Source organism: Trichophyton benhamiae, assembly GCF_000151125.1.
Source record: "Trichophyton benhamiae CBS 112371 chromosome Unknown contig00142.0, whole genome shotgun sequence".
Lineage (NCBI taxonomy): Eukaryota > Fungi > Ascomycota > Eurotiomycetes > Onygenales > Arthrodermataceae > Trichophyton > Trichophyton benhamiae.
In genome coordinates, this window is record NW_003315099.1 from 195185 (window position 1) to 211534 (window position 16350).

General features: G+C 52.4%; 5 protein-coding genes across 5 annotated transcripts; 3 read left to right on the forward strand and 2 right to left on the reverse strand.

The window, feature by feature from the left end:
* Positions 1-781: 781 nt before the first annotated feature.
* ARB_00628 (uncharacterized protein) lies at positions 782-1069 on the forward strand (the record flags this gene model as incomplete). The annotated part of the gene is made up of 1 exon (XM_003013037.1): positions 782-1069. The coding sequence occupies one exon, from the start codon at positions 782-784 to the stop codon at positions 1067-1069; it is 288 nt and encodes a 95-aa protein (XP_003013083.1).
* Positions 1070-5183: 4114 nt separating this feature from the next.
* Positions 5184-7237, forward strand: ARB_00629 (uncharacterized protein; the record flags this gene model as incomplete). The annotated part of the gene is made up of 6 exons (XM_003013038.1): positions 5184-5228; positions 5252-5361; positions 5418-5574; positions 5634-6301; positions 6360-6611; positions 6796-7237. 6 exons carry the CDS (start codon positions 5184-5186, stop codon positions 7235-7237), a joined length of 1674 nt encoding a protein of 557 aa, XP_003013084.1.
* Positions 7238-7536: 299 nt separating this feature from the next.
* On the reverse strand, positions 7537-8370 carry ARB_00630 (uncharacterized protein; the record flags this gene model as incomplete). The annotated part of the gene is made up of 4 exons (XM_003013039.1): positions 7537-7583; positions 7676-7858; positions 7960-8130; positions 8211-8370. 4 exons carry the CDS (start codon positions 8368-8370, stop codon positions 7537-7539), a joined length of 561 nt encoding a protein of 186 aa, XP_003013085.1.
* Positions 8371-8500: 130 nt separating this feature from the next.
* Positions 8501-11725, forward strand: ARB_00631 (uncharacterized protein; the record flags this gene model as incomplete). Its single annotated transcript, XM_003013040.1, has 7 exons — positions 8501-9315; positions 9393-9564; positions 9618-9719; positions 9785-10313; positions 10348-10954; positions 11131-11267; positions 11334-11725. 7 exons carry the CDS (start codon positions 8501-8503, stop codon positions 11723-11725), a joined length of 2754 nt encoding a protein of 917 aa, XP_003013086.1.
* A 2303-nt stretch (positions 11726-14028) lies between these two features.
* ARB_00632 (uncharacterized protein) lies at positions 14029-15727 on the reverse strand (the record flags this gene model as incomplete). The annotated part of the gene is made up of 4 exons (XM_003013041.1): positions 14029-14110; positions 14273-15336; positions 15408-15481; positions 15613-15727. The coding sequence occupies 4 exons, from the start codon at positions 15725-15727 to the stop codon at positions 14029-14031; spliced, it is 1335 nt and encodes a 444-aa protein (XP_003013087.1).
* Between the last annotated feature and the right edge of the window lie 623 nt (positions 15728-16350).

A 16350-nucleotide genomic window follows, 5' to 3' on the forward strand; every position in this document is an offset into this window, starting at 1 on the left:
CCGCTTCATCTCCTGCTCGTCTTCTCCAGCTCTCCACTCTGTGCTGCTTCCCTGGCTTTCTCTCTGGCTTCTCCCTCGCTGCTCCACCGCCCCTGCTCTCCCGTGCCCCCGAAGTGAGCACGTTTCCACACTCATCACAAGCATAACACGCCTATATAAACACTGGCTGCAAAAGTAAGCCGTCGTGAAAAAATAATATAATAAAAACCGCACAAGGAACAGCATGCTAATTTATCGTTTGCTTCATTTCCATACCCGTGATGACCTTTACCGGCGAGATATGGACCGGCTGCTGCTGCACCGCACTATTTGCTCTGGATGGCTGGCTGCTGTACCAAGTTTGACTGCGTGAGAACGGAGTAAGTACTTAATGATTTGGGGTGGCTGGTTATTTTCATCTCCATTTTTTTGCAAGGAAGCCGGCGACGATCTTCGCCACCCTCCTCACTCTGCACTCACCGTGACGATGATAACTAGCTACTAGTACTGAAATACGGATGGAGTGCTTCACTACCCTCCTCTGTGGTTGCTAGCTGCCTGAGAGGAGCAAACAATTTAATTAAAAATTATCTGGCTTTTTCGTCTCCTTTCAGTTTCTGTCCGCCTTCGAGAAGACGCTTACATGCCACATACATATATGACCATGTCTGTCCCAGCCGATCTGTCGGTCAGCCTAGGTCTCTCCCCTCGCCAGCCACCCTCGCATGCGACTGTATCGATACGGAAGCACTCTTGTGTGAATCTCCTTGCAGTCACAACCAGTCGCAGACAAAAGAGAAGCATGAGTTATACGGTCAGTATACGAGCTGAAGCAGATGAAAGGGCGAGCAGAGAGAGGCGAAAAAAGAAAAAGAAAAAGAAAGAACAACCGACGTACCACCGTCGTAGCCAGCCGCCCATCCATCCATCCCATCATCAATCTGACAGCCGGCACCGACCGTTCAACTTGAGCAAGCCCGATCCCCAGCCCATCCCATCCCATCATTCCCCATTCTCCCCCCTGAAAAAAAAGGAAAAACAGGGAATCAAAAAAAAAAGAAAAGAAAAGGAAAGAAAAGAAAAGAAATAAAAAGAAACGGGCCAGCACAAATAAAAGAAGTATAGTCGGGAAAAAAAAAAGGAAAAAAAGGACGAGGGATACCTGACGGAGCAAGCCAGCCAGACCAGGAGGAAAAAGCAACGATGAGGACAAACCCAAAAAAGCAAAAAAAGCGAGAAAGAAGTAAAAAAAAGCAGAGCAAAAAAAAGAAATGAGAGAGTCGAAAAAAATAAAAAAAAAGGCGAACAAGAGAAGGAGAAGAAGCAGCAGCAGCAGAAGAAGAACGGGTATGTGGATGTGGATGTGGATGTGGGCGGGCAAAGAAGCAAATATAGTGCAAAAAAGGGGGATGGATGTTTGCAAAAAAAAAGGGGGGGTGAAGAAGAAGACACAGACACGACAGCCAGAGAGACCATCGACAGGCGCAGAAAGAAGCAGAACCAACCTCGCTCTGGACAAGGGGAGGAGAGGGAGGGAGGAGTGGGAGATTTGCGTTTACTTTTCGTGTCACGGACGGAGACTAACGTCGAGCATCAGACAGAACAAGCCGATAGTCTCGTTGGAAGGGGGATGGTCTACCGGACTTTGACCTGGGGGATGGACACCAACTGTCTCCCTCCACTCTCTCTCTCTCCCCCTTGAGATGATGACTTATGACTTCTGATGGTCGAGCGGTGTCTTAGGGAGAATACAGGGAGTGGCCTGCCATCGGTCCTCCCCTGCAGCACATCCCACAGTTCGCTGGCAGATGATTTTTTTTTTTTTTTTTAATTAAGTATATTATTATCCGCACTCCGTCCACATCCATCCGCCGACGCATACCTGCATACTTCCACTTCCGTCCTCCATCCAGACACAGACACACATGCATATTCCGGACGGACAGACATATTTTATTTCGATTATTCCTGCAGCTGAGGGCTTGAATACACGGCTCATGGGTCATGGATCGATCGGGTAGCGTGTACCACTACACCCACTCGACGGACACTTACATATTCCTGACCGACCTACTGATCCGTCACCCACACACGCACTCACACCTATGACAAGGAGGGTCGCACGCTCCCTTGCAGTTGCAGCGTCGTTGCAGTGTCGTTAAGCAGCATCCCCCAGGATCGAAGCAGCAGCAGGCAGACAGGCAGGCAGGCTGACAGGCAGGCAACACAAGGGAGGGGAGGGGGGGGGAATGGGCTAGAGTTACCTTAATGTGCAGCGTCGGTAGAGAACAAGAAGAGGCTTAGGCTTCGGCTTGGGCTACAGCACGGCAGATATGCATGAGCAGTGACCCAGTTCGTTGCGTTCGCGAGTTGGCAGGCGAGCGAGCCTGTTAGGGTGCATGCTAGCTGCAGCTCCTTGCAACTCTAGCACCAGCACTAAGTACTTACATAAGTTCCCTCCGCTTCCCCTGGCGCTGGGCTCTGGGACGCCGTCGCTGTTCCACGGTACCAGGGAACTCTAGCTCTGGAGAAAAAAGACCCTCTGAAACCACTCAAAAGAGGGCCCCCTAGTTGGCCGAGTGATCCATGCATGTCATGGTCCTGCGCCGTTTATAGAATATTACTCCGGCCAAACGACTAGTTATAACGCTCTATTATCCCCCTACATATCCCCCTAGTCGTCCTGGCATGGCTCTCTAGCTAGTTAGCCTCAACCCCCTATCGAAGTATCGAAGCATCGAAGTATCGAAGCATCGAAGTATCGAAGCCCCTTATCACGTTGCTGACTAAGCTATGTCTGGGCAACCGCGGAGTTAGGGTTAGTCACGTGTAATTAAGCTTTCATGAGTCAGCATGTGGGCCCGTCGATATAAAGTCGACAAAAGCAGAAGAAAAAACCGGCGAGATGAAGAAAGGCGAAGACGACGACGACGATGATAAGGTACAGATGAGGATTAAGATGAAGATGAAGATGACGATGAAAATGATAGATTCGATCGCTTAGGATGCAGGCTCCGATGAGCAGATCGCATGCAGCTCCCGCATCAGTCACGTCACTTAAGCAAGCCACACGCCTGTCCGGCGAGGGCGAGGTCTATATGCAGGCCGCCAGAAGGACACACATACATACATACTTACACAATATATACTTCCTCCCGTACATATGCACTCTCGACAACTTGGTAGTTGACCACTACCTGGCTACTTAAACATCTATATGGTTGACTCGCCTATGTAGACGCGGGCAAAACAGGTTTTTTCGGTTTATCTGGTCACTGTAACCGCCACCCGTCGGTCGTTCTAGTTACTTGATGATACCCGGGCACTTCTGGCCGATGAGAGCACGATTTCCTCGCCGGTCAGTGTTCGTTGCACAATCGACGTAAGAGAGTTCCCGGTTGTGTCTCTCCCCCTTTTTTTTTATTTTATTTTCGCCGCTGGTCAAATGTCCGTGAGTGCATTTGCTGGGCGTCGTCTACCGGATACATCAGGCTATGGGGATCGATCGTCTTTAGGCATATGCTGACATCAAAAACATGTGGACGACCATCCATGGGCGAGCGAGGCTCCGCTCGGTCCGGTCAGCGGTGGTAAGCAGAGGGGGTGGTCGAGCTACGTGTCTAGTAGTCATCCTGCTTCCGACTCCGCCGAGCCACAACCCATGAGCAGGTACTAAGTATGTAGGTATGTAACACATAGTTACGATTACATGTCTGTCTGTCTGGTCTAGCGTCGATCCTCTGCCGAAAGAGCCCATGTCTAGTGACCGCTTGGGAAAGGAGCTTTTGCCCAGCAGGCATGAACTTGGATAAGGTGAGGCTGCATATGGCTCTGTTAGGGGACGAAGGAAGTTATGCACATTTTGATTATTATTATTATTTCAACTAGCAGTCACCACGACGTCACTACGCACACTAAGTACGTGACTCCATAAGCTCCCTCCCTCCACTGACTACGAGCAAGCCCGACTTGGTGATTGGATGCGGGTGGTAGTAATATAGGCTCCGGGGGCCATCACTCACGAGAGCCGAGATCCCTGTCCTTAGGCATCGACGTTATAACCGCTCAGTACTTAGACGTTCCCCGGTGCTTAAACTGGGCCCTGTATAACTGCACTAGAAGCACTATCAGTTACTAACTGACCTCTTTAAGTAGTAGTATAAGTATATGGCCAGTTCCCCAGCAGAGCCCCGGGCCAGCGGGAGTTCAGGATGAGAACTCACCTGGTCAGGGAAGGGCTAGGCGAGCTCTCACGCCACAGCTCTCAAGCATGCAGGGTCCAGTTCACTCCATAAGGCAGTCAGTTGGCTGGGTAAGGTGGACTATTTGTTTACTACTGACTATACATATGCTTGGGATGGGGTTGGTACCCGGTTGGTTATTGTCTCCAGCCTGCATCTAATCTAACTCTGTACTGAACTAACTCTATACTTAGGTAAACATGAACATCTAAGGGATCGCCTTGGTCAAAGCTGTGTTTCATCAGTATGGATATCAGTACTAGTATGGACTGTTTCTCTACTGTTTTTGGGCGGTGGCTGTCAGGACTAACTGGGGATCCTGTTTGACCATCGATACGGAGTAGAGTGAGAGATTTGTCTGTAGACACGCAGCCATCCATGTGTACGGAGTATCTGCAGAAGACTTGTCCAGAAATTCGTCTATCCTTACTATCATCCGTCTATCAAGTAACCATGAGTAACCACGCTCTTGTCCTCTGCCTTCATCTCCTGTCAGATGCCATAAGTATCGAGCAGAGAGAAGTAATAGCAGAGAAGTGATGCAGTCGACAGAGTAGTCACCATAACATCATCTCATCACTCCGTCTACTCTATCCTCTACCCTCACCACCATCATCTCATCACTCCATCTACCTTTACCTTAATCCTCTCTATCCTTACTCTATCCTCATCTCATCGTCTCATCGTCTCTCATCGACTTTGGTTATGTCCCCACGTGACCTCATGTGACCCTTACATAATCACACAAACTCGGCAAGCGCACAAAAAAAGGCGAAAACACCAAAAAGACTAAGCGAGAAAAGCGAAAGACGAAGAAAGAAGAACTTTCAACCTGCTGCGAATTTCCCCGACGGACAACCAACGACGCAGGACATCCCAAGGGTCGACAGAGGGTCAAGATGTGAGTGCAGACAGGACGCCCAGCAGGCGGGAGACTGCAATTGAGTGAACTGAGAGCTGACCATGGCCGCTGCAGGAGTCACCGAAAATACGAAGCCCCGAGGCACGGTAAGACGACGTCGTCGAGATAGTTGAAGAGAGAGAAGTTGGAGGTAGAAGACGATGAGACTGACGATGAGACAGGCTCTCTTGCCTACCTGCCGCGAAAGCGCGCTGCCAGACACCGTGGAAAGGTCAAGAGGTAGGTTTTTATATATATTTATATGTATCCATAAGAGAGAGACTGACGGCGTGAAGCTTCCCCAAAGATGACCCCAAGAAGCCCGTCCACCTCACTGCCACTATGGGCTACAAGGCCGGCATGACCACGATCGTGCGAGACCTCGAGCGTCCCGGAGCCAAGATGCACCGCAAGGAGATTGTCGAGGCTGTTACCATCGTCGAGACCCCACCAGTAGGTTATCCATCTCGAAGAAAATACAAAGAATAAGGATGAGTGATTGACAGAGATAGATGATTGCTGTTGGCATTGTGGGCTACATCGAGACCCCCCGCGGCCTCCGCTCGCTGACCACGGTCTGGGCCGACCACCTGTCTGACGAGGTCAAGCGCCGGTTCTACAAGAACTGGTACAAGAGCAAGAAGAAGGCATTCACCCGCTACGCCAAAACCCACGCCGACGCGGCCAGCACCACCCGCGAGCTCGAGCGCATCAAGAACTACTGCACCGTCGTGCGCCTGCTCGCACACACCCAGATCCGCAAGACCCCGTTGAAGCAGAAGAAGGCCCATCTGATGGAGATCCAGGTCAACGGCGGCAGCATCGCCGACAAGGTCGAGTTTGCCCACGGCCTCTTTGAGAAGCCGATCGACGTCGACAGCGTGTTCGAGAAGGACGAAGTGGTGGATGTTATTGCTGTGACCAAGGGCCACGGCTTCAGCGGCGTCACCTCCCGATGGGGCACGAAGAAGCTGCCTCGCAAGACGCACAAGGGTCTGCGAAAGGTTGCGTGTATCGGCGCCTGGCATCCTTCGCATGTGCAGTGGACCGTTGCGCGTGCCGGTCAGGACGGCTACCACCACCGCACCTCTGCCAACCACAAGATCTACCGCATTGGCAAGGCCGACGACGAGGGCAATGCCTCGACCGACTTTGACGTCTCCAAGAAGAGAATCACCCCGTAAGACTTCCTTATCTCTATATATATCTATATATATCTATATACTGACGACTTGTAGGATGGGCGGCTTCGTCCGCTACGGCGAGGTCAAGAACGACTACGTGATGCTCAAGGGCTCGATCCCCGGCGTCCGCAAGCGCGTGGTCACCCTGCGCAAGACCCTGTGGCCGCAGGTCTCCCGCAAGGCCACCGAGAAGGTCGACCTCAAATGGATCGACACCTCCTCCAAGTTCGGCCACGGCGCCTACCAGACCCCAGCCGAGAAGCGGGCGTTCCTGGGCACTCTCAAGAAGGATCTTGCTTCGTCTTCGTAACTCTAGCCATGACATGATAATAAAACGATTCTCAATAAAAATTACGAGTAATATAAGTGTATAAGGGTATAAGCATAGTTCTCCGTAGTGTATAAGAGTATTAAGTATAAGAGTGTGTCCAGTAGTCTAGTAACTCGCCACCAACAACACCATGCGAGCGAGCCTGGCTTGCGTCATAAGGGCTCGACGGGCTCTGTCTTCTCGTCTTTCTCTACCGTCTCTCTCTCTCCGACTTGCTCTACGGCATCAGTATCGACAGTATCGACAGTATCAACAGTATCAACTTCGTCAACTTTCGAAGATGTCGTCCGACTCTGCCTACGCCGCGTTCCTCGACAAGGCCAACCAAGGCCTCGACAGCACCGCGGCCACAGCCACCGACAAGGCCGACAAGAAAGACGATCAGGACTCCGGCTTCATCGCGAGCAAGACGCTGGACGTCGACGAGCAGCGAGTCCCTCCCAGCCTGCGCGTCGACGCCTTCTACTCCTCCGAGACCGACGAGCCCTTTGAGCCCGTCGTCCTGGCCCTCGACCACCTCCCCTCAGAGGGTATCCCATCCCTATCCCTATCCCTATCTCTACTCTACTTCTACGACTTCTACCTGGCTATTGAATGCTAATATTAATTCCACGTAGATGAGTTCCCACAGCTCGTCCACGGCTCCACCGCGCCCAAAGTCCAAGTGAGCGTCCTCTCGCCTGCCCAGTTCGACCGCCGCGGCCAGTACACGTCAGTCCTCGAGGCAGTGAAGGCCGCCTGCTCGTCCACGGCGTCGGCGTCCGCATCGGCAGCTGAAGCTGAAGCTGAAGTGCGAGTCTACAGAGTGCAGCACGACCATTCTCGCGCAGAGTACTGGCTGCTCGCCCTCGACGTCGACGGGGGCCGCCTGCTCGGTCTGAAGGCGAGGGCCGTCGAGACCTAGTTCTTTTTTTTTTTTTTTTTTTTTGCCTTTTCCTTTTCCTTTTCTACCTTTATATTTTTTAATTACTCCGTACGAGCCCTAAGCCAGTCGAGTCGACTAACTCACAAGATGATCGCTTGGCTTGAAATCTCTTACGATTAAAAGGGGGCGGACGGTTGGCTGGCTGGGCGATGGGCGATCGGCGGGCGGGCGGGCAGAGAGGCAAGGCAAGCAGGCCAGCAGCGAAGAGAGCAGCAGCACCAGCAGGAGGACCAGCAGGAGGACCAGCAGCAGCCAGCAGGACAAGGCCTGCCTTGGAGGCGGCCTGGCTTGATTTGACTAAGACGGGCGGGCTGGGATGTATCACTTAATTTCCACGCAAGGGGATGGGGATGGGATGGCTTGCGAGGCCCAGTGGCGACGTCATGAAGGGGACGCACCGCGATGGGAATGGGATGGGAGTAAGACAGGTTGACGAAGGGTTTCAGGAACCCGCGGTGGATCTGTCTTGAGTCTTTCTCTTGCGTCTTGTCTCTTTTGATTCCTCAGTAGTGTCTTTTTCTCGCTGTCTCTTCTGTCCTTTTTGCTGTATCTATCGAGGCTGGTCTGGTCTTGTCGTGTTTAGCTTCGCCTGGCTTTTTCCCTGCAACTTTTCTCTATCGCTCTCTACTGCCAACTATTCTCTATTAACTGCTATCAACATCGCCAACATCGCCAACATCGCCAACGTCGTCAATATCACGATCTCTGCCACGGAATAATAATAATAATACTGAGTCTGGTGGCTGTCCGCCTGCCGCTCTTTTGTCTACGTCAGCTTCGCCATCGCACATCAACAACGCCAACGCCATCATCAAACATCAACAACATCAAACACCAAACATCGCCAAACCAGCAACAACCAACATCCACATCGACTCCAACACCAGCACCATCCTCCGCGGCCTCAACAGATGACTGTGATATAGGAGAGACTCGACCATGGACCCTCTCGGGCCCGGCAATGGCAGCGGGCACCCGCCAAACCGCCTCCGCAAGACTCCCACGCTCCAGATCAACTCCCAGGTCCAGCGAGAGCCCAGCAACCCCTTCGCAGACGCCAGCAGCAGCAGCAACAACAACATCTCCTCCGCCAGCACGCTCGCGGGGCCCTCGCCCATCACGCCCCGGGCCCTCATCTCGCCCCAGCAGCGCACCTTCTCGCCCTCCCCGGCTCCCGCTGACTCGCTCTCCCGCAACGAGTCCACCGAACGCCTCGCCGTGCCCGGGCCGGGAGGAAGCCTGCCTCGCTCGCGGGCCTACGTAGACGACTCCCAGAGCGGCTATCCCTATCCGACTTCTCAGAACCAGCAGCAGTTGCAGCAACAGCGTTATTCAGGCGGTAATGGTGGCGGCGGTGGTGGTGGTGGTGCGTATGGTGCAGACTACACCAGCTTCTCCTCGCGGCGCACCAGCTGGAGTTCGGACGCGGCCAGTCGCCATGCCAGCTACGGCTACGGAGGGTACACCTACTCGAGCCCGTTTGACGACTCGCGGGTGCCCTCGAGGGCCGGCAGCAGCGACGACGAAGGTGGCATCACCACGCAGACCGTGACGGAGAAGTTTGCCATCTTCCCGGACGGAGACCTGATCGTGTACCCGCACGACGTCGAAAAGGACGACGAGCTGCACAACCCGGACCCCAACGACAAGGAGCGCAAGTGTGATATCTGGCACAAGCGAGGCATCACCAACATCGGTGCCCTGATCTTCCTCATCGGCGGTGTCTTGACCCTCTTCATCGGATATCCTGTAATGTATGTCACCGCCACTCAGACCAACCACTATAACCAACCACTTTTTGATCGTATTTTTATGCTGACAACCCTTCCAGATCGTATATCCAGGGATTGACGAGCATCAAGGGAGGATGTGCCGGTGACCCCATGTGCATAGACGCGGATATACCGCTGCTCAAGAACATACGGACCGGCCTGATCGATCCAGACACGCCCAAGTCCGCCATGAAGAAGAAGTCCGCCAACGGAAAGGACCTCGAGCTAGTGGTGCGTTCAAGCCTTACCCATATATTCTTGCTGCTATAGTGCTAATTGAGTAGTTCTCCGACGAGTTCAATCTCGATGGACGGACCTTCTTCCAGGAAGACGACCCTTACCTGCAGGCCGTCGACATCTGGTACGGTGTCACCCAGGATCTCGAGGTAAGCATCAACCTTTGTCTCTTTCAAAAAATAATAAAAAAAAGGACAAAAACTAATAAATGCAGTGGTATGACCCCGATGCTGTAACGACGAAGAACGGCAAGCTGGAACTCCGCTTCGACGCCTTCCAGAACCACTACCTCAACTACCGCTCCGGCATGGTCCAGTCCTGGAACCAGATGTGCTTCACCGGCGGCAGACTCGAGGCCAGCATCTCCCTGCCCGGGCGAGGAGACGTCTCTGGTCTCTGGCCCGGTTTCTGGGCCATGGGCAACCTAGGTAGACCCGGGTATCCTGCCACCACAGACGGCATGTGGCCCTACAGCTACCACGACAAGTGTGACGCCGGAATCACTGCCAACCAGAGTGATCCCGGCGGCCTCAGCTTCCTGCCGGGTATGAGGCTTCCCGCCTGTACGTGTGACGATGCGGACCATCCCACGCCAGGCAAATCACGCACCTCTCCCGAGATAGACGTGATCGAAGCCAGTGTCCACGCTCTGCATGGCGAGAAGAAGCCCATCAACGTCATTGGAGACGTCTCCCAGAGTTGTCAGGTCGCTCCCTTTGACGTCTGGTACATGCCAGACTACGGTAAGCATCTACTCCCAGTTAGCATAATTCATAGCCAGGAAAAGAAAAAATCAACTAACGAAAGCAGATTTCACCGAGTTGTATGACCCCGAAATCACCATCATGAACGCCTACCGAGGAGGTGTCTACCAACAGGCCATCTCCGGCGTCACCAACCTCAACAACAACTGGTACAACGGCAAGGAGTACCAGGTCTACGCCTTCGACTACATCCCCGGCGACAAGGGCGAAATCACCTGGTACGTAGGCAAGGAGAAGTCATGGAAGCTCGACGCCCGCGCCCTCGGCCCCAACGGCAACGTCGGCCAGCGCGTCATCCCCCGCGAGCCCATGGCCCTGATTGCAAACTTGGGCATGTCCAACAGTTTCGCTGCCCTGAATCTCACTGGCCTCGCGCCCCTGTTCCCCGCTACAATGAGGATAGATTATATCCGCATCTATCAGGAAAAGGACAAGAAGAGCGTCACCTGTGATCCGCCGGGAATGGAGACAACAGACTACATCAGGAAGCACAAGGATGTTTATCACAACCCCAACCTGACCACATGGTATGTTCAGAATTCTCTCTTTCTGTCTCTCTTTTTATTCTCGCTCGTTTTCTCCTTCTTTCATTCTCGCTCTTTTTTTTTCCCACTTCATATGTACAGTGGACGTGGGCGTGCTGGAGGCTCTTATATACATCCCTCGTACTCGAATAAGAGCCTCCCTCGTATCCCCGATCCTCCCCCATCTCCGCGCCCTGCCTTTAGCCTTTTTTGCTCCCCAATTCAATCCCCGACTCTGAACATGCGACACGCCAAGCGACTAGAACTTTTAGAGCGCCAGCCTTGCTAACCGTTGGATTTTTGTTCTTCCTACAGGGCGGATACGGGCTATCCTTGGCCGAAGAACAGCTTCGTGCATGGTTGTGGTTGAGCCATCTTGCTGGCACCGCGCCGTTCTCTCGGGCTGTTGGTAAGCTCGCTCGAGCCCGCCAGCAGTAAGTATTTACTACCAGGACCAACCCACAAGCCAGAACAGTGGATGGCCCTGGTAAATATATCTCCCCCTTGCCACCCAGGCAAACAAGGGATCTTTACTGTTGGATGACTCGACGTTGCCTGGATCCCTGTCTTCCTCCAACATCCATCGTTCAACTTGGGGCGACCTGGCTTAAGACACATCACACCTCCTCTTCCTCCACCAAAAACACCATCCACGCTACATCCCGCCGTCATGCCATGCCGTGTCATGCCATGCTATGCCATCTCAAGCCAGCTCGAATCGAGTCGAGCCTAAACAACCGAGAAACACGCACGAGTACCACAAAACAACCACACAAACACGCCAGAAAACGCATACTAAAAAAAAATGAGAAAAACGAAGCAAATCAAATCATTCCAAAAACACGCCAAAAAGCAACGCAAGTCTAAATATTAAAAAAAAGCAAAAGCACATAACAAAAAAGTCAGTCATGTCTCTCGTCTAGACAAGACCAGTACAGAAGAAAACGACTACCAGCTCGTCCACCTTAGCGGCATCAAACGAAGCCCACGACCAAACACGTAGACCGTCCACAATCCCGGCCGTCTACCTGTCCAGTGGGTTCAGGGAGTTCAAAGGCGTTTTATCGGTGTCTTCCAACTTACCATTCCCTCCCGTTAACCAGTTCATTCTCATTCTCATTCACATTCACATTCCCTCCTCCGCTTCTTTTTTTCCTTATCAATCTACTTTGCCTTTTATTTATGTTACCTACTTACTGCCTTACTTGCCATGTATGCTGTTATGCGGAGGGATAGAATGGGTTTTTTTGTTTGTCACTTTACTTCGTTCCGTTTCATTCTATTCCACTTCTTGATTCCATCTAGGTCGGCTGGTTGTGTCTGTCTGCTTGTTTGCCGGTCTAGATGGGATGAACGAGTACGTTTGGTTCCTGTTTCTTCTGCTTTACTTCTACCTAGATGATGGGAGAGGGGAGAGAGGGGATAGATGCGTGCTCGCTTGAATCTTTTTGCTTTCTTTTATGTATATTAATTAATGCATTAATTTTCTACCGTGTCTGTGAAGATGTTGTTTATTTATATCAATATCCAGCCAACTTGATAAGTAGTTATCTGCTTACGTAAGGGATCAAACGACTTCAACGTCGACTTTCCTTGATTATCTAGATCGACGACAACCACGACTTGATACCCATATCTATACCCATAGACAAAGATACAAAGCTAGAGACAAGCGGTATATAATATATAGAGTGTTGCCAGAATGGACCTGGACAACCCCACGTCTCCGAATAACCCTCCCAACATCGAAGAGGAGGCATACGAAATTGCCCCCCGCGCTCCAGGTAGAGAAAACACCCCATATTTAAAACGAAATGATATATAAAGCAGATGTTAATACTCCGTAATGTCCAGTACCCGGCCAACCATACCGAACTCAAGATCTGCATCCGAGATTCGTCTATGCAGAAGAGCTAAATGAGCCAACTGAGTCGCGAGAACGCCGGCACGCAGCCCTAGGCGTCCTAGACGATCTGGAAATGCTCATGTTCCACGCCGTCTCTAACAACGAGGTACGCACCCCCATCCATCCCATGCATTACGTTCGTCCCGCTAACAGGCATCTAGTCCATTCCCCAAACAAGACAACGATTCATACACTCCCTGGCCCGCAGACCAGCTGATAAGCCGCCTCTGCGGAAATACGTCGTGCATGACCTCCGGGCAGGACGGCTGCTGCAGGCACATAAGTCGGATGCGGTGGGCGCTAGTCTAACGGGTATGAGCATTCCCAAGTCCATGCCGGGACGGAGGTGGATGGATGACGGGCGCTCGTTGGGGGGTACGTCTGAGGCGACGGTTCGAACGGACACGCCTATCGTTGATATCGTGGAGGTCAATGGGGGGTGGAGGAATGAGGAAATCCCGTCTGGAGGCACGGTTCCTGGAACTGGGATGGGAGTGGGAGGGAATGTTGCTGGTTCAAGTTCTAGTTCTACAAGAAAGGGAAAGGGAAGAGTATGAAGTATTTAGCGCTGTATTTCTTGTTCTTAACTAGCTAACAATGAAGAATATCTAACCAAGACATGTATGTTGTAGTGCGCTACGCTGACATTGTTAGAACGTGTGATATCATCTCAATAACTCCTCCCCCCAAGACATCAGATTTTTTTATCCTGCCTGTGTGCTCCTCTCTGCTCCAGCTCCGTGGTAAATGCAGTAAGATGGATCGGTAGGGTTGGTACCTCCCTTTGCATGGTAGGTGGTTTCCACCTGGTCTTCCACTTGTCTTGTATCTGTCCTTATCAAGCCGGGGGGCGCAAGGAACAGATAGACAGTGGTATGTGCATATGTACAATGAATAAAAACCAGAGGGAAAGAAAAGAGAAAAAGAAAAGAAATAGAACCAAAAGAAAGAAGAAGAAGAAGAAAAATCCAAGAGATAGTCAGGCTACAGACCTGCTCTCTCGGGGTTAACCAGTATCTCGGCATCGCCAACTTGCTTTCTCTCCGAGACTTCTCTGCGTTTCACCCGTGATCGAATCACGGACGAATTCATGGCCGTCAAGCCCGTCACGCCAGCCAGGCGCTGGTATAAATTCAACTTCGGCTTTTTCGAAGCCGGTATCGCTAGCCAGGAGGGTCCTGCTTCCTTGGCTGCGGGGCGGGAAGAGGATTTATATAAGTATGGAAATAGTTCGGGGGTGCTTGGGGGTGGTGGGATGGCTGATTCATTTGTTGTTGGCGTCAATGAGGATGGGCTTGGAAGAGTGTTTGCAAGAGTGGTTGGCGTGAAGTGTCGGGATGTCTGGACTAGGGGGCGCCCATTCCTCATGACTGGTAGTTGTCACTGGAGAGGCTCGGAGCTGGACGAGAGGCGGTTGAGGTGGAGGTAGACGTCCGTTCCGTATCTATAGTTGTGTGTTAGTTGATGGGGGGGTTATATTGAATAAAAGTAAAAGACAAAAGACTCACCCTTCCATGCTGATGAGTTTGAGATCACCGCCAAAGTACCGGGCGTAGAGTCGACTGATGGGTAGACCGTATCCGAATCCGGCCATGGGGGCCTTGAAGTCGCTCTTGTTGAAGTCTGGGTCGAGATTGGGCGTCTGGTCAACGGTGGTGTACATGTACGTCCATACAAGCGGGATGGCTGATCGAGGAATACCGCCACCTTCATCAGAGATCTTGATGGTAATGTCCTCCCTTCCCTCGGCCACGATGACTTTGGTTACGGGGAACGAATCATTCTCTGGTCCATGCGTCTCTACCACCGCACGCAGCGAGTTCTTGATCGTCTCGAAGAGCATGTGTGACAGGTGGCCGGGCACGTACATGAAATCGAGATCATCGCGGCAAACGAGCTGGACCTTGGGAGCTTCAAAGAGGCCATAGTGGTCTTCGCAGACAAAGCGGGCGTTGTCAATGGCTTCCTGCGCCAACTGACGGACGTTTGTCTTTGTGCAGATAATTCCGACGTAGTTTGGATGGAATGTGTGGTGCTGGTTGGTAAGAGCAATGTGCTGCCCAATAAGCATACGAATGCCAATACGGGACATGTAAAACCGGTCCAAGAAGGCTTGTATTCCAGAGTCGATCTGCAGCCGCTGCTTCTTGCGCTTCCACTCCAGCACGCCCTGTGCCACCGTCGTCACAACGCTGTCGTGTCGTCTCTTGATTGTGTCCAGGGTCGAAGCCAAACGAGCGTTGTAGTCGATCAATTCCGGCGGCCAATCGGCGCCGTCGTCCGCAGCAACAAAGTACCGGCGAGTCCCTGCAACCCGGTGTTTCGCGCCATTAGTCGCCGTGGTTGTCGTCGTTGTGCTGCCATTGTTGCCGATTACGCTGGAGTTACCGTTGCTGTAGATGCTGTTGAGGATGGATGTCGTTGGCGAGGAGCGGTACTGGCCCTGCTTTATGCTGGGGTTGGGGGTTGCTTGCTCCAGCATGCGTGGCTCGCGGCCGTTCATCCTGCTGGAATTGAGCAGCCGTGACCGTACTTCTTCTGTCAACTTTGGCCGTTCCAACTTGGTGATCTCCTAATCTACATGTTAATATCATTTCTTCGTAGTGATTGGTCTGGTAAATCAGTATATCTATGTAGACGTACCTCGAACGACTGAGCGTACCAGTCCTGGACTTTCTTGATAGACGGCATCTCATTCAACCCATCCGGTAGGTCTCCTAGCTCTCGTACCCTGTGAGCCAGACGTATGGGCAGCTCCTCCGACAGGAATTGTGACGCCCGGAAGAGTGTTCCTACAGCAATGAGTCAGTACAACCACCCAACAATACAATAGCTAATCTAGACATACCTGTCGACGGCTTGTCGCCAAACTGCACCATCTGTCGCAGCGACACTCCTGTTGCCGGGAACGAGGCATAGTGCCGGATGGTCTCCATGAGACGCTCCGAAGCCCTCCACGCCATGGCTACCCTCGCTGCCTCGATCTCACGGTATCCTCAAGTAACCTCCCTGCGGCCAGTGTGCCTGGACTGTTCGACCAGTGTATTTGTATCTCAGACGTCTCTTACAACCGCAGGAATGCCTTATATCGTACGACTATGACTCGAGCCGGCGTCACGAGAGCATGGAGCCCTGCCGAGGTCGAAAGCGTCCTAAGTTTGCCGTTGGCGGGCGTCGTTTCTTCCCGGGTCCCTTTCTGCTTCTGCCGCTTCTACTTCCCTCGTCTTCTGCGTCGTCGCTCTGCACCGCCGCGGGTGCGCGCCAATTGACCTCGTTAGCCAGCCAGTTGCAGAACAGGCAAACGTGAAGCCATATACGTAGCAACAACGGCAGCAGAGAACGACGTTTTGGGGGGAGAAGAGGAGGGAAAAAAGGTCTCAACTCAAGCGGAAAAGACGCACGAGGAAGTTTCCCGCAGCCAGCAAAAGCAAAGAAGAGCCAGGTCCCCCTCTCGCGTCATGGCCGGCGATACTTCGAGATACTTCTGGAGGCGCAGTCGCTGCGGCGGCGAAGGAAGTATTCCGAGGTATCTCGCAGGTTGCTTAGGTAAGATAGCCGGCGAGGTCACGGGGTCCGCTCGGAGCAA